Source organism: Pelodiscus sinensis, chromosome 4 (assembly GCF_049634645.1).
Source record: "Pelodiscus sinensis isolate JC-2024 chromosome 4, ASM4963464v1, whole genome shotgun sequence".
Taxonomy (NCBI): Eukaryota; Metazoa; Chordata; order Testudines; family Trionychidae; genus Pelodiscus; species Pelodiscus sinensis.
Window position 1 is genome coordinate 24,397,686 of NC_134714.1, and position 22,416 is coordinate 24,420,101.

At 40.0% G+C, this 22,416-nt stretch overlaps 1 protein-coding gene across 9 annotated transcripts in view; it reads right to left on the minus strand.

Annotated features, from left to right (window-relative positions):
• The window catches only part of EML1 (EMAP like 1), a 169,777-nt gene that overhangs the window by 23,993 nt on the left and 123,368 nt on the right, over positions 1-22,416 (minus strand). For 6 of the 9 annotated variants that reach the window (XM_075926585.1, XM_075926588.1, XM_075926584.1 and 3 more), the window contains 7 exons: positions 21,485-21,511; positions 18,483-18,612; positions 9,481-9,630; positions 5,078-5,147; positions 2,857-2,967; positions 1,580-1,675; positions 542-676 (listed from right to left, as the gene is read on the minus strand). In XM_075926585.1, the coding sequence (XP_075782700.1) occupies positions 542-676; positions 1,580-1,675; positions 2,857-2,967; positions 5,078-5,147; positions 9,481-9,630; positions 18,483-18,612; positions 21,485-21,511 (719 nt within the window). The remainder of the gene's footprint in view (positions 1-541; positions 677-1,579; positions 1,676-2,856; positions 2,968-5,077; positions 5,148-9,480; positions 9,631-18,482; positions 18,613-21,484; positions 21,512-22,416) is intronic. The other 3 variants (XM_006123772.4, XM_006123775.4, XM_006123776.4) reach the window with 1 other exon arrangement.

A 22,416-nucleotide genomic window follows, 5' to 3' on the forward strand; every position in this document is an offset into this window, starting at 1 on the left:
GTGTAAATATCATGTTAAAACCTTTCATTGAAATATATTTAACAGCAACAAAGTGAAGAAGTCTGTATAAAGATTTATCACTTAATGTAGGGCTGTCAAATGATTAAAAAAATAATTGTAATTATTTATGAGATTAAAAAATAGCACAATTAATCACCATTTATGGCACTGTGAATAGAATACCAATTTCAATTTATTATAAATACTTTAGATGTTCTTCTGCATTTTCAAATATATTGATTTCAGTTACAACACAGAATACAAAGTGTATAGTGTCCACTTTATTTCTCATTACAAATATTTGCACTGTATAAAAGAGAAACAAGAGAAAGATTTTTTTCAATGTGCCTCATATGAGTACTGTAGTGAAATCTCTATCATGAAATGTAGAATTTTTTTAAGTAATTGCACTAAAAAACAAAACAAAATTTTAGAGCCTACAAGTCCACTTAGTCTTACTTCTTGTTCAGACATAAATAAACTTTATTGCTGTATGCATATTGCATTGTTGTGTTTTAAAAAAAAGCATATACTACTTTACCTCAAATAATCCTTGCTTTTTAATAAGGGAGTTCCCTTCTAATGTCCAAAAGTAAAGGTGTGATTTTCCACAAGTAACTATTATATTTGTATCTGTAGGATGAAAATCTGCTGCAAATACTGCCTCATTAGAACACTTGAAAAGAAAGAAACAATGTATTATAATTTAAAATACACAAAAAACATAACTACACATACATATTTTGCTTTCTAGTTAAACAAACTAATTGACTCATAAGTCAATTGGCTTCCGCGTTGTGCCGCAGCCCAAAGCCTCCCCCCACCCCCGGAATTGGCTATGATATACAATTATGTACTCTAGTTGGATTTAAAATTGTTTGCTGACATTTTTCCATTAAGTGACAGCAGACTGATATATAAGAACTTTGGATGAAATGGCTTGAAGGAAATAGCTAAAGTGAAAACTTTTCTAATTTTGTTAGTATTGCAGGTTAAAACAGGTCTTCAAAACTGTGCCAGATATTCTTAAAAGGCAGCCTTCAAATTAAAATTTGTTTAAAGCATTTTTCTATATGCCCTCTTATATATCCCTACAGTTGCTTTTTAAAAATCTCCTAATAACTCTAACTTGATTATGACAGGAAAAAATTAAAAAACAACAAATAGTCTAGTAGTGCCTTACAGACTAACAAAACATATAGATGGTATCATGAGCTTTCGTGGGCATAACCCACTTCTTCAGATGACCAACTTCCAACACTCCGGTCATCTGAAGAAGTGGGTTGTGCCCATGAAAGCTCATAATACCATCTACATGTTTTGTTAGTCTTCAAGGTGCTACTAGACTATTAGTTATTTTTGGTTTTATGACAGCAAAACAAAAGACAAGACACCTTTCCTCTCCTCCTTCCAAAAAGGTCCCTCTCCCCATTATTTTCAACCTTGAGAAGAAATATTTCAGATAGGTATATTTATATTATCAATCAGAATTAAAAGGTACAGAAAGACATTTAACAAGAAATATTCAGATCTATATACAAGAAAGCATTTTATTGCACAAAATATCTTATTGCAACACCTTGACATCTGCAAGCCTCTCTTCCTTCTGCCAGTCCCATACAGAAAGCACATGGTCATTTGAATCATCCACCGAGCAAAGGTTACTTCCTCCATTCTGAAGCAAAAATTTTAAAAAATCATTTGCAGAAATGAATAAGTACAAGCCTAAAAGCCAGTAATAAGGCTACATTTTAGTCACAGGTATTACTATATACCCGACTAAAAGTTGGGGGGTGAGGGCAGCATGGGAGGGTGACTCTGGGGGCTCTATAAATGCTGAAGGGATACCTTGGGGGGGGGGAGTGTGCATTAGGTGCAGTGGGTGCATCCTGGGGAGGCACCTTAGGTACTTGGGAAGGGGCACTGCTCGGGGTGGGGCAGCATGGATCATGGGGGGCAGGAGGTTGGCAGGGCTGGGGCAGTTTCCTACTTGGAAGTGGCAACCTCCAAGCTCCAGTTCCACCTGTTGCCTCCACTCCACCCCAAACCCTGGTTCTGCAGCACCCACTGGCTGGAAGTCCCGACTAATGGGTGCTGAGCGTAGGGCCGGCCCACAACATTTTGGCACCTGAGGCGGGGAGCTCAAATGATGCCCCCATGCCTCCTTTTCTCCTGACTGCCTGTTATGTCTCTTGTGCCCTCCTTCCTCCAGCACAGCACTCCACCATCTCTGTGCATCTAGAGCAGAGAGAATACACGTGCACCAGCAGCCGCCTCAGTTCGCCTCATGGTAAGGCCAGCCCTGGCTGAGTGGGCAGTGCCTGTGGGAATAGGCAACATGTGCAGCTAGTAACTGAGGGAGGGGAATTCCTGTCATCCTTCCAGGGAGCCCTCTAGGTAAGCACCGTTCTGCATCACAACCCCCAGCCTTGAGCCCACCTTCCCCATAATCTCCTGCTGCTGTGGAGTTGGAGGGGCCTAAGTCTACCCCAGCAGTGGCCAATGTATCTGGTTCGGGGGCTGTCTAAGCTGCTTAGGTGGCCCTCAAGTCAGGTGTACTGGCTGCTGCAGAAGTCATGTATATTAAGGAAATTCACAGAATCCATGAATACCATGACCTTCGTGACAAACACAGAGCATTAGTCATTAATCACTGCTGCCTAACTGAACGTGAACATTTTATTCTGCTTCCAAATAAAATCTTTATGTCCAAATCCTACAGACTTACCCACACAAAAGTCACTGAAGTAAATTGTGAAGGTTTGCCTCAATTTTTTCAGAATGTGGTGCATATGGACCTTTAAATAATTTAATTACACATTGGGCACAAAACACTTGATGCATGCATTTACTTACAGACTTAGAAAAAGCAATGCAGGTAACAGCACGATCAAAAAAGCCCATCCCAATGATATGCAGAGTGTTCAAAGTAACAGAATCCCAAACACGTACATGGGGTGGTAATTGCTGTAAAAAAGTAAAACAGAAATAACTGAAAAATATGTTGAGAAAGAGTATCAACATTTTTTAAAATCTGAAAACTCACATTAGAAACACTTTATATAATTATTGTGAACACCAGAACAGTTCTCCTGCTGTATGATGACAGATGGGCTAGCAAAGGACCCAGTAATACCAAGACATATGCCTAGTCACTCGAATTAATCCGGAAGGGTGAAAACCATCCTTAAATCCCAGGTGCCTTGTACTAAGTGGAAAGTGTTAAGCTCCTTGCAAGATCAGATTTACAATTAGCTCATTTCATGTCCTACTCCAAGTTCACAAGAGTTTTAGATGCAGAAAGCATTATTCTGTTTGCAGCTGCTATCAAATATCTAATGTACAACAAACAAAAATAAGAAAATCAGATATGTATGTACCTAACTGGCTAATTACTCTCAACAATAGCGGATAGTTGGCCATTTAAAAGGTCTTCATTATTAGTTTCACTTTTTATAATATAGGTTAGTACTATCTTTGGTTAGCCTAAAAGCAATTCATTGTATGAAAAATTAAAATTATTTGCATGTCAAGTACACATGTTTAAAGTTCTCTATTAAAAACCACTTACAGTAATATAGAACAAATTCCTAAATATGATGGAGGCTGAAATGCTTTTTTAATCCACTAGAGGGCAGTCCCTGTAAGTATGTGTTGATCACAAATGTTACCTCAAAAGAAGCTAGGAAGAATTGCACAGAATTTATTCTACAAATAAACTGCTGTATCAGGCCTAATTATTACTCTTGATCTTTTATTGATCATAAGTAATAAAGTAATAAAAATATCTCAAAGAAAACTCAGCTTCCTTCTAAAACAGTGTTGCTTATTTTTAAAAATAAGACAAAGAGCTATCAAACTTTTTGGTCTCATGGTACCATCTTTCCTCTGGAGCAACCACCAAACCTCCTCATGGTCTCTGTAGTTGTCCAACCAGTTCTGAAGCTAATTAGCAACACTCAACAGGTCAGATAGTCACATTGTTCAAGCCAACTAGCCACACCCAACCAGACAAATAGCCACATGTGGCAAGTGGCTGGTGTGTTGGATACACTTGCGAATAGATTGGGATCTATCGATAGATCTTGGACCTTCTGGCAGATGATCCTGACTGGTTTGGCCAGGAAGCTATCAAGTGCTGCCCTCCCCCACTGCCATGCTGCTCCTGCCCTCTGCCTTGGAGCTGCCCCCCAGTAGCCTCTTGCTTACTGTGCAGGATGGAGGAGGGAGAGAAGGGGAGCACGGATGTCAGGGTGTCCCCCTTCCACCATTCCTGTACTCCACCTCCACAGAGTGGGGAGGGAGCAAGACAGGGCTTTGGGTGAAGGGAGCGTGCTGTCCGCTTTCAGAAGCGGCAGAGGGTGGGAGTGAGCCTGCCTTAACCCAGCTGTGCCACTACCGGGGAGCTGCCTGAGATAAATGGTGCCCAACTGGAGCCTGCATTTGGAACGTCTGCCCCTCCTGCAGCCCACCTGTCTCCCCCAGCCCATAGCCCACCCTGCACCCAAACTCCTTCCCAGAACCTGTACCCTGGATCCTCCTGCACCCCAATCCTCTGCTCCCTGCTCAGCCCAGAGCCCTTCCACACCCCTTGGATTAAGACCAGAGCCTGGACCCCTTGCACTCCGACCCATTGGCCAGACCCAGACTGGTGAAAGTGAGGGCAGATGGTGAGAGTGCGAGGATGGAGTGAGCTGGGAGGGAGCTTGGAGAATGGGTGTGGAAGGAGACAGGGCAAGGACGTCTGGGTTTGAGGTAGAACCTGGATTGCACTTAAATTCAAAAAGGGATCTTGTGCGTAAAAAGGTTGGAGAGCACTGCTGTAAAGAATGGGGCTGGAGAGTTAGAAAAAAGACCGCATCAGGAAATAAAACTACCATTGTTACAATGGCACAACTCAATTAATTTCTGTCAAATTAAGAGTATAATGGTTTGCATTTTTAATTTTTAAAATTCAAGGGTGATTTAACGAATGCCCAAAAATAGTATACCACTAGTTAAAATACAATACTATGTCTAGAATAAACACACACTTGTGAAAGATAAGTATGTTACTTTAAACAAAAGGCTTGCTCACTTTTCCATCCTTAGAGGTACCTGCAACTTGACCCGTAGCTATCGTGATTCGGTCAGGATGGACAGCCAGGCTGGAAAAGAAAAAGTTATCAAACTTCATATATAAGGCATTGATGAGACATTGTAACATTCAAATGCCAAATTCCATTCCAACTAAAACAAGAGTCTATAGAGTTAGTCTTATTACTTCAGTTAAAGCAATGCATAATGGGAATGTAACATCTAAAAAATGTATTCATAAAACAGAGACAAAGCCACTTTCATGACCATTTATTCCCCAAATTCTTCTGTTACCACAACGCAGACACTAGATCCAGTTAGTGATTTGTTTGTGCCCTTCCCGTTATCTTAACATATAGAACAGTAGTACAGTACTAATCGGTTCTTTTTATCTAGTTTAAGCTTTGGTTATCCTTCCTCTTGGTCTGGAAAAAAGACAATTATTATCCACTTCAGAAGTCTACTAGGATACAAATTTTAAATCTGTAAATTTAAGTCTCAGAAACACAATTCCAGAACTAAGAAATCACACCATTTGACCTCTAGAATCAGCTGTCCAGATAAATAAAAGGAACCCAGCAATTACAGTAAAAGCTCTTTTATCTTTTACAGGGGGGTTGCCAGTAAATTAAAAATGCCTGTTAGCTAAGAGGAAGGGGTTTGAAACATGTGGAAGAGGGTGTGAGCCATAGTTATAGCAGGGGTATTGAGTCTAGCAGGGGGTTTGGAGAATGGGGGAAGTGTGAGCCCAGGTTTCGCAGGGGTCTTGGGTCTGGCTTTGGGGGGTGGGAGGAGCTGGGGGTGCCAGATGGAGGCCGCTCAACTCTGATGGCCCCCACAAGTCCCTTCTGCTCCTGGCAGAGGTGTGTCCAGGCAACTGAGCTGCAACAGGCATATTGCCTCCCTCTGCAGGTGCTGCCCCTTGCATATCCCAAGCTACGTCTATACTGGAGCCTTCTTCCACAAAAGCTTATGAAAATGAAGTGTGGAGTAGAATATCGCCGCACTTCATTTACATAATTAATTAGCAACCATTTTTGCGCAAGAGGCTTTTGCGCAAAAAGGAGCTGTGTATTTTTGCGCAAGAGCCGTTCTTCCCGGCACCGATCACACTATAAAATTGACTTTTTGTGCATGTCAGAAATGTCTGTTTATTGATCTTGCTGGTTGATGAAGTGCTGGATAAAGGGGCTTTTACTGTACCACTGTACCCAAGAGAAGAGAAAATAATCAGTGTAATGTTTAAGATGAAAGCAAACTATACTGCAAATATGTTAATGCTTCTTTCACTGCAGCTGCTTCTCACTTAGTCATGAAGGCTGAGTGTCAAATGAACTCTGTAGGGAATTAGGATTTCACTCTACTTTCAATACTGAATATTATCCATTCTCTAAAATCCTGAATGTTTTGAAAATTTCAAAGGAACAGGAGAGCTTGGAGAAGACAGATGAGACAAAACAGTTAAGTTAAAATCTCACTGTAAACAAGTAGGCTCTGTGATTAATTCATTTTATGGAGCATGCTGTTGGCACTATATAGTTAAGGCTGCAACCAGATTCCATTATCAGTACTATTTTTCACCTCTGATACAGGCAAGCAGATGTTTCATAAGGCTTAACCAAGAAAAATGTAGATAAAGGAAGCAAGAAGCACTTTTCCACTGTATAAATGCTAAGAGCTTTACAAATAAACAAAAATCATGAACAAATTATTTAACAACAAAGACATAAAGAAGAATACAGGTAAATAGACTGTAGAACTTGAACATAAGCACCAAACTCAGCACTGTCCCTAAAGTGGTGCGGCACCTGGGACAATACCCCCCTCCACCTGAGGCCCCAGCCCCACTCCACCCCCACCCTACACCACTCCTTCACCCAAACTCTGCCCCTGCTCTGCCCCACCCTGCCTCTTCCCACCCCTCCTAACCTCATTACACCTCTTCACCCAAGAGACACAACCAGAGGGATTATGAGGGTTCTGATGTCTGCAGCAAGGGGGTCACCTTCCCCTCTACACTCGTGATGGTGAGAAGCAGAGCAACCTGGCCCCAACCCACTGTGCTGCTCCAAGCTGGCTCCCTGGTGGAATAGTCTGAGGCTGTGGCCAGGGCACTCCATTTCCAGCTGCCTTTTCGAGGGAAGTGGAGTGACCCAACTAGGAAATGGTGGAGTGGAGCAGGCTGAATCTAGGTCGCTCCAATTCCCATAGGTGCCTCTGCCGCTGGTGAGTGCAGAGGGAAGGCCCAAACCATCCAATGGATGAGACAAACATCTAGGTATTCCACTTTCTCTTAGACTTTGTTTACACTGGCAATCGAGTGACAAAGCTTTTGTCATTCAGATTGTCCAAGACAGAACATCAGAAATGGCTGCCCGTCGCAGGGAGCCATAGCCTGTAATACCTCTGAGGCTGGTATAGGGGGCTCTGTCTGTGAGGTGGAGTGTTTTCCATATAAGGGCATGTAAAGTAATAATCTTCCCCTGCTCGCTCCACCCATTGCAGTAACAGATCAGCCAGTGGGCTGACTGGTGCTCAGGCCTGCTACTCCACCCACTGCAGCAAAAACCAACCTATGGGGTGATAAGTTCACAGGCAATAAAACAGGCAGGCAGCCCCTCTCTCACTGGGGATTCGCATTGAGTGAACGCCTGGCCTGATCACCCAGACGCCTTGCACCCCCCGCTCTTGAGTCTTACTGAGCGTACTCCGAGTTGGTCAACCCGAGTGGAGACAGTTTATGAGCGTGTGACCGGTACTTGTGTTCCTGCTGTCTCCAGAACTGGTATAACACCCCCCCCCCCCACCATCATCCCTATCCTAATTGATTTTTTAGTTGTCCTTATTGCTTGCCAAGTGACAGTGGCTAAAAAGTTACTAAGTAAGTTTATAAATAGTTGTGGTTTAGATTTTTTACTGTTTCCTTGTATAAAGTTGTGTAAATAATCAGCCCTATGGATAATACCAGTGTTAATTCAACTGTTCCTAACCCCTGGGCAGTTATTGGAAATTATTGTGATTTAGAAAAGCCTCAGGGAATTGTTTTGTGTTGTCTGGCAATCTGTTTAATTTTTGTTCTGATGATTGTCTGGCGCCATCAAAATAAAATCAGTTTGTGCTTTTTGAAACCCCCAGTTGTGGTCTCATCCTTTCCGGCATCCCTTCGAACCTCGTGTATTACGGGGACTGACACAGATATGCTTAACCCTCACCCCAAATGACAAAAAGTTTTGCTGCTGCAAGTGCTGGTGTAAACAGTGCTTTGTCAGCAATTTTTTGTCGCAAAATGTTTACATTGCTTGACTTTTAGTGACAAGGCCATGTCGACCCTGTCAAGGCATACCTTACAGCCTTTTAGCCACATGGTTATGTCTACATTACCAAATTTTGTGTACAAAATTTATGTCTATACCCAAAAGTCAACAAAACAGAAATTGCCAGAGGGAGTTCACACTTGCTTCCTCTGTTAAAAAATCATGTCCACTGGGAGCACCATCATTGTCAGTGTGAATAGTGCAGTGTAGGTATGTATCCTACAGTAGATTTGTGGGAAGACAAAGCTGATCCTGTGCATCCTGGGATTCTCTCAGACTTCTCCAACTGCATTCTCAGCTGTTGATGCTCCTTCCATGAGTAGCTCTGTGAACTCTCCAAGATGAAGAATGTTAAAGCAGCACAATAGTTTGCCCCCCTCCACAAGCAACAGCAGTCTGCTTCCATTGTGTTTCTAGTGTTGGGCAGAATAGGAACACTTTGATGATCTGCTTTTTGCTGCCCAAACGAAGCAGCACACTCAGCTGACAGATACTTCCAGGAGCTTTGAAAGAGGAGGGGTGCATGGCTGTAGGACAGCAGAAAAATCAGGGCAGGCATTATGGATTCTGAGAACAAAACAGTCTACACTGGTTCTTTATTAACAATAAAGAGAGGGGGGAAATTAATTATCTCGTAGGGATGGAAGTTTTATGTTTCCGAAACTGGGCATTTTTTTCCAACAAAAATTGAACTGCAGTATGTACACTCCCACTGTTTTGTTGTAAAAGGTGGATTTTGGTGACAAAACTTGGTAGTGTAAACAAAACCTTACTATGTAAAGAGAGACAAGTTATGGGAACCAAACATAGGGAACTGAAAATGCACTTTATAACCACTCTGTGCAAGCATTTCCAGTTCTAGAATACAAAGTACATAAATATTATCCTGATAGATAGACTAGAAATATATCTTCTGGAAGGAAATGCAGTTATCAGATGAGCCAGGAGGAAAGTCAGTCTCTTATGTAACAAACACACACTACATGAAGATAAAGAGAGGAAAGGATATTAATTAATTTTTAAAAGGTAATGGTAGCATTTTCCAGAACCCTATTCTATAAAAAAAAATAAGAATGTTTTGGAAACTTACCACTTCACATCATCATTATGACCAGTGTAATGTCTCTGAAGTTGTTCTTCAACATTATATAACACAACTACTGATGCAATGAAATACACAGTTTCACCCGTTGGAAGTAGGTATAGGTTACTGCGACAGTCACGTCCCCGATACCCATAGCTAGCAAGCTTGTTAAGATGAAATAACACTACTTATGGATTAAGAGACTGACACATATGGAAAATAACATAGGATACCCCTTCTGTACAGTGACACTATATCAGATCCCTCAAAACGTGCATGGCAGACAACATACTTTCATTGCAATACCTGCTGTTTTTACATTTGTACAAACTACAGGTTTGACATTTGTACAAACCACAGGTTAAAACATTACCAGCTTTGTTTCAAATACGCTTATTATTTAAATTGATTGGTTATACAGATAAAAAAACCATTTGGGCTGGAAGAGAACTCTAGTACGTCACCCAGTACATCTCTATGCATTATAGTAGGACTGATAATCTTATCCTTTGTTCAGAGTGATTGATTCATTATCCTCTCATTTACAGTTTCAGATCCATCTGGATGGTAAAAGGTTGCATCATACATTTCAATTAACTGATATATTTAAAAGATTCTGATGTCATTCACACCACACTAAGTCTAGTGAAATAACTCGAGTTAATACAGGTCTAAATGAGCTCACAATTTGGTCAAATTAAATTGTCTTATTTAAATATGGGAGTGTGGGGTCTCAGCTAGATCCTGGCTAAATGGGAAGACATTCCCACTTGGTCTAGTATGGAAAAAAAGGGTTGTATTATGGAAAAGTCTGACAACCACTGGCATACAATATTAACAAAACACAATGCTTTATTTTTCTCCTGGTCTTTTAGTCTATACTATTAGATTGCAAGCTTTTTTCACGCAAAGATTATGCTAATAAAGTGCACTATACATCTAGGATATGTCGAGACTACATGCCTCTGCCGACAGAGGCATGTAAAACAGGCTACTCGACATAGTCAATGAAGCCGGGATTTAAATATCTCCAGCTTCATTAAAATAAAAATGGCTGCCGCGTTGTGCCGACTCAGCTGATCGTTGACACAGCACGCGAGTCAAGATGCAGATCGGTCGACGGGGGAAGCCTTTGTCGACCGCTCCTGTAAACCCCATTTCACGAGGCATAAGGGAACGGTTGACAAAGGCTTCATCTGTCGACTGATCCGCATCTTGACTCGCACTCTGTGCCGATGATCAGCTGAGCCGGCACAGCACGGTGGCCATTTTTATTTTAATGAATCCGGGGATATTTAAATCCTGGCTTCATTGACTATGTCAATTTTACATGCCTCTGTCAGCAGAGACACGTAGTCTAGACATACTCCTAATGTGGTGTAGAAGTGATTTTAATAATAAAAATAATACAGAAATAAACACATATTTTGTCCTCCATTCATTATTGTCAAGGATGGTTTGACCCTGCAGTTCAATCATGTGTTCATTTGATGCAGGAAGTAAAGCCAACATTTTCAAACTGGGGTATCTAAGATTAGGCACTTTAATAAAAGTTTCCTGATTTTTCAAAGGGGCTGAACTCTTGCATCTACCACTGACTTCAACAGGACTAGTGGTTGCTCAGCAATTCTGAAAATACAGCCACTTGCATTTGGGCACCTAAATATATCCAAGAACCTAATTTTAGACTACCAGGTTTGAAAGTTTCAATCAACCCTCTGTTAAGTTTTTTGAGATAATCTTACTGAACATTAATAAAGAATGCATGAATGAAAATAGCAAGTGTCTCTCTTCAGGATAATTTATTGGTAATTAAGAGGTAAATTAAAAGCTTCCTGGTTTTAAGAATACAGTATCCTTGGATTACAGGACACCACTTTATCAGCTTGATCGTCCTATTTGTCTGAATAAAAGTCTGATCCTGTTCCCATTGAAGTCAATCTCAAATAAGTCAAGAATAAACTGTTTTCAATCATTGTCTGGGGTTCTTTTACTCTCCAGTTCCATCCTAAACCTCTCCAGTCTGGCTTCTGCCCCAGGCTTTCCTATGAATCAGCACAAATGACCTTTTCCTAATCTAAGGCCAGAACCAGTACTCCATCCTCCTCCTATTTGACCTGTCTCTGACACAGTAGACCATAATCTTTATGAAAGCTACTCTTCCCAATGCCTTTTGTGGCATTCTTTCCTGGTTTTCTTCCTCTTCTTTAATCCCTTCTTCAGCATGTCCTCAGAGCAGCCACCTCATTCTCTCTCCAGGTTTGTATAGAGCTCCACCAGACTCTGTTTCTGGTTTGCTTCTGTTCTCCCTCTCTGGATAACCTGCAATCCACAAACACAAATTCAACTCCCATCTCTTTGATGACAACTAACATATCTATTTTTTTTCCTTCAGTCCAAACAAAAATGTAGGCTTCTCTCTCTTATACCTCTCATAGCTGTCTAGCTGTCAGCTAAAATTCAACCTGGCTAAAACAGAGCTCTTCCCCAAACCTTCCAACCTTCATGACCATTCTGCCTGTCATTCAAATCCATAAACTGGGTGTCATCTTTGACTCTGTTCTCTCTCTATGTATTTGTATCCAGTCTATGTCTAACGCTTGCCAAATCTTTCTGTGTAAGGATATGTTTTTGCTTGTCAATAGATCAGGATTGCTGCAATGAAAGCAGCAGTGCCAATCTACCGGGTCTGGTGAAGACATGCTAAATTGATGGGAGAACAATCTTCCACTGATGTGTACTCCCACTCCCCGAGAAGTGTAAATGAAGGCAACAGGAAATGCTCTCCCATCAACACAGAGCAGTGTAACCCCCACAAAAAGTGGATCTAACAATGTTGAGTTTAGTTACATTATTCACATAATTTAGGTTGAATAAGTTAAATCAATTTACCATGGTAGTACAGATCATCCCTTACATATAGCTCTTTTTTACCATCCCCAAAGCTATTATTCTCATCCAGATTGTCATCATCTCATATCTAGATTACTCCCACATCCTTCTTGCTGGCCTTGATCATATCTAGTCAAAATGCTGATGCGAGGATCTCCTAGCTCATTGCATGACCATATCATCCCTTTCTTCACATCTCTCCATGTCTCCCACTTCTTTATTGTATCAAACTTATGTAAGCAGGGTCTGAATGAGCTCTCGTCAACATCTAGTGATAAACTTGGGGGAGACCTCAAGAGCAGACTGGCACACTTATCCTGCCTAGAGTTTCAGCAGTCAGACCTAAGTTGACAAAGTAATCAATTGTGCTGTTTTGGGTTGAAATTCAATGTATTATTAAATGCAAGAAAATGAAATATTGCTTATTGTATGAGTAAAGGGCAGAAGGGCTTTATTTAACCTTCACTAGTGGGGGTGTCACTCATGTTAACCTCAGTCATGAAGGATGCATCTACACAGCAAGGCTTAACTCGAAATAAGCTATGCAAATTGAGTTACGTCAATTCCATAGCTTATTTTGAAATTGGAAGCATCTATACAGCACTTATTTTGAAATAGAACATCTTCCTCTGACTTCTCTTACTCTTCAGACAATGAAGGTTACAGGGGTCAGAGTAAGAAGTCTTCCAGATTGACAGTATTCCGAAATAACTGCCTGTTGTATAGACGCGAACTAAGTTATTTCAAAATAATGCTAGTTATTTTGAAATAACGTTGCTGTGTAGATGTACCCTAAGTGTAGGGTTGTGATGCCAAATCCAAGAGTCAAATGGGTTAGGGACGGATGTTCCTACCTGGTAATGTATACCTGTTTAAAGAGACCCAGAAGCCATTTAACCCTCCCTCCTCAAGTGTTTGAAAGTCCCGATTTGAAAGTCCTGCTTCTTTCTCAGTGATTTCTAGAGCTGAGCTCACTGATAAGCTGATCTAAGAGAGTGGAACCTTAGCCCAGCTACAGAGACAGTGTTGAGGTGAAAAGACAATCCAGTAGGGGCAGCAGCAGAGAGATTCCCCACTATTCATTAAAATACCTACAAGGCTGAAATCACTGAGAAAGGGGCTAACTGGTGGAATTTCAGAAGACAGCATCACAGGTACAAGTAGCAGTAATGATGGTGAGCAGCAGCAGTAGTGGCATCAGTGACATGCACAGAGTGACAGAGACAAACAGCAGCAAAGTCTTCAAAGACACTGATGGGCAGAGGTGGAGGCACCACACGACCACCCTCTCTGCTCTAGTTTGGGTGAACCCACCCAAAAACATCCCCTGGACTCTGGGTAGGTTTCTGATCTTCGATCAGCGGTGTGGAGTGCAGCAGAGGAAAAAGAGGACTGGCATGTTAAAAAGACATCGATCCCTTGGACTCTCATGCTGCCAGATGGGAAACTAAGAAAACAGACCCTGCCCAATAGAGCATGGGGCAGGTGTGTTAAGTCATTGTTGCAGTGTTCCCAAATTAACAGTGCTTTTTTCTTTTAATAATTTTGTTTGTTGTACGTAGATTCAGAACATGCAAGTGGGGAAATACTGCCTCTGAGAGACATTCAGAGGTGGTGTTTTAATTTTTCAAGATTACTGGATGGTGGTTCAAACTGACTCCATTTTGTATTGTTAAGAGAATCCCTAGGTATTGAAACCAGGCCTTGTTGATGCCTCCACCACCTGGAAGAAGCATTCTGCATATGCTAGTTGTCATTTTATCTTGGAGATCTATCACCACCCTACCTAGTGAGATGTTGATTCCCACGTCCAATCAGAATGCCTCTCCTGACAGGGACATGGGTGGTGAGATCCAGAGTCAGGTTGGGTTATTTACAAGAAGGTCAGAGTCCGAGGCAGGACAAAGCAAGAGTGAAGCATAAGGAGACAGGCAGAGTCAGAAGTCTGGGCTTTTAAGTGTAGGGTCTGAAGCAAAGACAGGCAGGGAGACTGTGCTGTTGCTCAAACATTTCTCTGTCATAGCTTCCTGTGTTAGGTACTGGTACCACCCAGACAGTGGGCTGTGAGGAGCTACCTCTTAGGTCCTGTTGTGCAGCACCTCCTGCTGAGCCTAGCCTCACAGAATCCTCCTACGGGAGCCCAGTCTAAGCCTACTGTGGTGATGGAGAGAGGCATCAGTAGAGAAGAACCCCTATAGTCCCAGCCTTGAAAGTTCTTACAGCATCAGTCTCCATTATCCACTTGTTAAATTTAAACAAGCATCTTTGTACTTCCTTGTGTGCTACTCCTCTTGCTTGGAAGGAGCAATCCATCAACATCTGCAAAGCTATCTTGCTATCTTCCTTAAAACTTTTCTTTTGCCAAGCTGCATACAAAAATCTTGACAATGGTTAGGCCTCTGACATGCTGAGACCACAGTCTTGATCAATATTATCAGACTGTTTCCTTGCTCTGCCCATCTGCTGTCTGTATCCATCCACTGTTTTCATCTTATACTTAGCTGATCCATTATGCAGCATGGTGGATCTTGATACAAGATAACCCCCGTGTGAACACTAAAAGGCACTTGAGTCAACAGACATACACAAAAAAACACATGACAATGGACAGAATATTTCAGCCCCCTTCTTATTGCCCTTCAGAATTTCTAAGGATGCAATTAGTCTTCTTCTACTACTTCCATTAACAAAATCCTCTTTCACTACATCCATTAAGACAACTCAGACTAGTCTTCACCTTATGAAAACACAGTAACAATGAAGTAGATGTCACAAAGCAAAACATTCAGATTGGATGGCAGTCTAGCAGATATCTGTAAGCAGGGTGGATACAGTCAGGAAGGCACCTCACATGGCTCTTCCACATTATCTGGGAGCAAGAGTAGGTGCCACAGGATTTTAATGATGTCAACATTGTCCATCTCTCTAAACATTAGGGTGATGTGGCAAATAGATAATCACCATGACATTTCCCTGTTCTCTGTTGCAGGAAAATTTTTTTGCATGGATCATACTGAAGACATCTATTTTGTGGAAATAATCTTTTCCAAGTCTTAATACGGGTTCTGGTCTGGAAGGCGCACTGCAGACATGATCTTTACAGCTGTCAGCTTCAGGAAGAGTGCCAAGAGCAAAACTGTAGTCTTTATATGGCATTCACAAATTTAGCTACAGCTCTGGACTCTAAATCATGAGGGATTCTGGACATTTTTATCTCTGGAAGGCCTACAAAAATTATTTTTGCCATTCAATTGTTCTGTGATGTGATGATGGCCAGAATGGTAGAGAACTTTGTTTCTGGATCTCTTCCCAGTCATCAGACATACCAAACAATGTTGCCTGTTGGCTGTCTCTTTTCCATCCTTTTTTGACTACACTAATGGATGCCTTTCATGACATTGACAGAAGAATATTTATTCAGTTTTGCATTCTGGGGACATTGTACTATCTGCAGTGCTTTTTGTGCTCACATAGAAGTGGCCAATTTATTCATTAGGGAGATTTCATTTGCTGGTGACTGTGCCCTGGTTGCTCACTATATTGATCACATTCAATTTATATGAGATCACTATGCTAAGTGCAGTCAATTATGTTGGTTTCAAAATCAGATGAAAGAAATTTGAAGTACCGTGCCAACCTGTACCCAGGGATGAATGCTCTCACACCACCTATGAAACAGCTAAATGTCTACTGGAGAGTTGTGCGCACAATGCTTCTATATGGTTGTGAGATTTGGACAACACATGATTGCCACATTAGGAAACTTGATGAGTTCTGTACGTGCTGTCTTCAATCTGTTTGCAAAATGAAATGGTAGGACAAAATTCTCATTATTGAAAACCTTAGCTATTGCTGAATGTCTGGCATTCAAAGCATGCTTATATATGCTCAGCTGCATTGGTCAGAACATCTCATTTGTATGGCCAAACTGACAATACCAAAGCCCATACTTTATGGTCATTTAAAGCAATGCACTTGTTTTCCTGTAGGCCACTACAAACAATACACAGACACACTGAAGTCAAACTTGAAAGCATATCAAGTTGATCCCAGAAACTGAGCAAGATGGCTGAAGATTTGTTATATTGCCACTAACTGCTTTGAAGCAAGGCTCATTAAGACCGTATGTGAAAAACATGAACACCACAAAGCAAAGATACAACTACCTGCAATGGTCATGGAAAATCTTACCTGCCCCACATGTAACCATGTTTGTATTTTTCTCATTAGTCTGACCTCACCTATAATGTTTGCTTAATCCTTGTACTTCAACACTGAAGTGAGACTCCATTATCATCATGCTTAGGTTGTAATCTCTTTCGGAGATGGACCATTGTCTTGTTCTGTTTGTACTGATCCTGGTCTATGACTAGGGATTCTCAGTGTGATAGTAATAAAATAATAAAAAATAGTAACATCTTAGTTCCTGTATTCTGCAAAAATTTACACGAGTTTAACTCCTAAGCCTGCAAACAGTCACACTGATTACGTCCAAAGAAAGAAATGCCTGAAACAAAAATTGTGCATGGTATTTTTTTAAAATATTTTTTCTCCTCTATTTTCTAATCTTCATCTACCCAGCACTGGTTTAAGTTTGTTAACCTTTGACATAATACCATGGGTAGAAAACTTAAGCTTTCTAATAGGGTATATTATGAATATAACATAAAAACAAGGGCCTAATTCCATTAGCATCTACTTATCTCTGTAACTTTAAACATGGGAATGTTTAAACGGAAGTCATGGCCTATCCCTTATAATTGAGATATCGATTTTTAAACAATACTAGATGACATACCTGGCACTGCCTAGGTCTGGGTCCGGCCCAGGTTGCTGGGGGCCGGGCTTCCCAACTGCCGCCTTCTCCCTGGGATCGATACAACATGGGAGGCCGCACAGCATGGTCAGCAGCTGCTCTCCAAGGGCAGTCTGGTGTGGCAGTGATTGTGCTGCCGGCCAATGGCTGCTCCCTAGGGCTGGGGCGCTTGCTGCCCCCCTGTGGTCATTCGTCAGTATAACTGTCCCCTGTGCTTGCTGCTACTGTGTGGTTATTCATGCATAGAATGGTTTCTGCTATCACACCCCTCTCTTTCTGTTTGATGTGAAAAAAATCACATTCCCCACTCATCCCATTTTCCTGACACAACCAAAGCTTGGCCTTGCTTTATGTTGTGATAAGAAGCAGACACAAACTAAATTTGGTGGCCCTACCTCTTTCCATTTAGGAGGAGTTCTTGAACAAATGGACTCACAGAAGGACGGTCAGACACTCGCACACACATGTGCACACAGAGACACATTTTATAAAATATATAGTAGATTGAAATGCTGTTGGTAGAGTGGAAGCTGTGGTCTAGAGCAATGCAGCCTTTGTTGCCGATTTGTCAAAATTTTCTAGCAAGTACCTTCATGCATTCTCCCATGCTTGCCCTTATGCTAAAAAGGAGCACTCAATAAAAATGTGTAAAGTAATCATATTACCCTCCATGAAATGCCTGCTCAAGTCTCGCCTCTACTGTGACACTTACAACAAAACTTGATAATAGGGGACTGGCATCTAAATGCAGATAGCTGAGTATAATTTAAGGCTCCATTTAAAAAAAAAATTGATCTTTATTTCTCATTACAGTGAAGAGAATTTGTCATGTATAAAAATAGTCTATAAGATCCCTTGTGTTCCTTATGTACTGCAATTATATCACTTCTTAAAAACGACATGTTCCTTTTAAAAAATATAGTGTAATAGCAAAGTACTGATATGTATCAGAAAAAGAAGCAAACTTGTTTTATGCACATTTAATTAGTAATCATAGTTCACTAAACTCTTGCAATATGCCTAATTTTAATTTGTGATAGTTAACACATTTTAAACATAACCTTCAGGCAAGATTTACATGAAACCTTCCTCGAGCTGCTTGACTATTTTGCATAAAATCTGGAGCATCAGCTTCAAGAAATTATCACCTATTTAAAAAGTGAATGTGGTGTAATATTTCATTAAAGTAATTAATTCAACATAAAGACCTAAAATGTGCTCAATAATTTAAAAACTAAATTTTAAGGTAATTACTAACAAATTAGTAGTTCCCTGTAATGCTTTAGCATAGAAAGGATACACCCATTCCAATTTAAGCCTCTTTGCTGGTAGTTCCACTTTTGCTTCCAAATTGTAAGATTCCACTTGATCTTTGGGCATGTACATGGTAACAGGACGTCCACGCAGAAACATTTTTACATATCCTTCTTCTACAAAAAGGGTCAGAAATGTTTAACGTTACAAATAAACACATTAGCAAAGATTTCTCCTCCAACAGCTCTCACCTATCATTTTAGTGAATATTTTTGCATAAAATGACATTTCAAACTTATAGAACTCATAGCTTTTTATTTTTGTTTTAAGTCACAAACGAACATTAGATAAGGGTTATCAAACACAAGGCATGAAGTCCCCTTTTGCTCTAAATATTTTGACATTATTAGCAAACTATTTAACCAGACAATGCAATGAAAAACTATAGAGAGGAAAGGATTAAGACCAAACCATTACTTTAAGAAAAAATGAATGCCATATGTACATACTGCTTTTTTATGCCACAAACTGAGGGAAAACACCAAAGTAAAAATTACAATTAACACAGGAATGCCACTTAAAATTCTTTTATTTATTTTGATGGATATTTACATTTCTGGGGATCAGCATCTAAAAATACTTAAACAGCCTCATTCTTTGCATCTCAGTGTAAAGATATACTTTACACTTGATACATAGTAAGAAAAGTACATTATGTATAAAGAACACAAACACTTAGTAAAAGAATCATGCTGATGTACATGCAAAAACAGTTAAGTGCTTGAAGCATAGCTAAACATTGAAACAGGAATGACAAACTGACAACACATTATAGAAAGAAAAATGATATACAGGAAAGAAGCTACAAAACTGAACTTTGCTGATGGAAAGTAAACATTTATAGGAGAAAACACTAGAAATACTATAGTTGGGAGTCTTATAATAAATATTTCTGAGAATAGAAGCATGAATTAATAACAGATCTGAAAGTACTGACTTGGGGATTTCATGGGGCTTTTAAAACTAGGAGATCTAGGAAATGGCATGAAGGTCTGACTAGGACTTTTAGAAATTGGCAGGGCCAAACAGGGTGTCTTGTGAACTTCTGATGAAGTTTTTCCACATTCAAAACTTGCTGGCTCCTTCTGCTCCATCGGCAGATCAAAGAATTCCGCCTTGCTCTCATGTGAATCAAGCAGTTTTGGAGTCAGTGACATCTGTAGAGTTACTGGACAGAATAATGATGTGCAAAAAGGAAATGGAAGGGCAGAAGTAACAAAATTATGTAAATAAAATGTATACAATTTAGGTCTGTTAAAATTTTGCTAAGGATTTTCAAGCATTGTTAACATACATGCCAGAATTATTTTAATTTTAAGAACTAAACGCTGTGTTTTAATGGGAGTATATATATGCATTATTGACCCTAGCCTCATTTATATCAAGAATTCATTCAATAAAAATGTCATGTTTAAACTATATTTTGTTATTGTATGGCAGAAAAGTATATGCTCTAGAAATCTAGTTGTTTCTCTATAGTACTGCTCTCACACAGTATCATGTATAATTATGGTCCTATATAAAAAAAAAATAGGTTTTTTTAATGAGACTTCTAATGAAAGAATGGAAAAGAATGTTAAAAGTGGACGCAACTAAATGTTAATAGATGTGTGGTGTTCAAGATGACTGATAAACACTGGAGACATATTTAGATATTTACAAATAAATTACATTTCTAGTTCTCTGCCAAGAAACAAAATATATTTTTGTATTGCACAAGACAGATAACTATATCCCTGTTCATATTGGCATGCGATACTCCTGTGATGAGGCTGAAAATATGGTACCAGCATTCAAGATATTGAGGCATTATGAGACAGTACATTTGGAAAATTAACAGATTGTAGTTAAGTCATCTCTAATCATGATTATTAAAAGATATGGAAGGGAGGCATTTATTAGGAGAATTGTTTTTATCACTTGGACCATAGTGAACTTTCAAACTATTAAAGCATGAAAACTACATATGCAATACCACACAATCCTTTCCCCCTACTTGCTATAACAAAGGTCATCAAATATCAGAACACTATAAAAAGACAAAGAGACACGAGAAGACTAGAAACAAGAACCAAAGACCAACTTTTTAAAATGCCTGTATTTCTGCATCCACAACTTTTGTGAGCCCAAGCAAATGCAGGTACATTTTCTTCTTTTAGATAATAATATGTCTTAATGCTAATTGAACCTGCAGCTGAACCCACTATTGGTTACAGATGTAAAACTGCATGAAAAACAGATAGTGGTGGGGTTGAGGCCCCTTCCAAAATAGAGTCTTGGGAATAAAACTGTCATTCCTTCATAAGGGTTTAAACTTAATTAATGTAAAGCTAAAGGATGCAGGTTAGTGAAAAATTAGTTGAGTAATTTCTGAAAACCAAGACAATATCTCTCATTATACCAGAGATACAAGATACAGACCAGTATCAAATATACATATTTATGTTCAATTCAATTATGTTTCGGAAATCAATACTGTTCATGTATTAATTATAATTCTGTATAACTATGCTGTGCAGAAAGCATTTAAGATTAGGTATACACCTAATTATGTTTACTGATAATTCAGGTAAGTCTACAATCTACTAAGGAAGATACAGCAGGGGGAAAAACAATGCTTCTATAAGCATATATTAGATTTGCAGCAAAACAGCAAACAGGGAAGGTTCTATATCATAGGGCATGTCAGTAGAAGTGCAAAACAGCATTTCAAACACAGTGAGACATCCAGGTGCTGCCATATAGCTCTCTCAACACTGAATTTCAAAAAAGTCAATCAAAATCTAAATAACCCACTATTACGATTAAAGTGTATCAAATGGTTATAATTCTTGCAGTATTACATGAATATCTGAACCTTACTCAAAATAAATTGAAAAATTGTAACTTTGCAATAAAAATGTGTATTGGCTGTATAAAAATACAGCTTCTGTCATCCTGGTAACAGTTTTGCTTAGAGAGCTATGAGGTTTTGGAAGTGGCGCCTACCTTTGCAGTGTGTCACACGGCGCTTCCCTTGTGATTACAGAGACAGAGACAGAAGTGCTAGATAAAGATGTGTTTCAGTACAGTTAGGTTCACCTACCCCCCTCCTTTATTGGCTGTCCACCTGTATCCTGTGAGAGGCTAACCTGTTGCTTGACAAAACATTTGACCCACGGTTCATTCAGTGGATTGCGTGTATCTCCATTCAATACTCTGTTTTTCTAGCCAACAGTAATACATTTAGAGCTATTGTATCATTAAAATATTGATGTATGTAACTGCATGCTAAAAATAATTCAGTATTTAGAAATAATATGTATACTTTGTCTAGGGAAATACCCTCTAAGGGTGTGTCTAGACTACATGCCTCCTTCGACGGAGGCATGTAGATTAGCCAGATCGGAAGAGGGAAATGAAGCCGCGATTAAAATAATTGCGGCTTCATTTAAATTTAAATGGCTGCCCCGATCTGCCGATCAGCTGTTTGTCGGCAGATCAGGGCAGTCTGGACGTGATGCGCCGACAAAGAAGCCTTTCTTCATCGGCACAGGTAAACCTGGTTTCACGAGGCTTACCTGTGCCGATGAAGAAAGGCTTCTTTGTCGGCGCGTTGCGTCCAGACTGCCCCGATCTGCCGACAAACAGCTGATCGGCAGATCGGGGTAGCCATTTAAATTTAAATGAAGCCGCGATTATTTTAATCGCGGCTTCATTTCCCTCTTCCGATCTGGCTAATCTACATGCCTCCGTCGAAGGAGGCATGTAGTCTAGACACACCCTAACTGATTTCAGTAGGAATTTTGTCTGAATGAGAAGGCTAATACTTATGTAGGTTGAATTACTCATTTAAGTTATGAATCTTAATAGACATTTTTGAAACAAAGATTATCAAATCCAAACGTGAGAGTAAATAAAATAAAAAAGTTACTATGAGA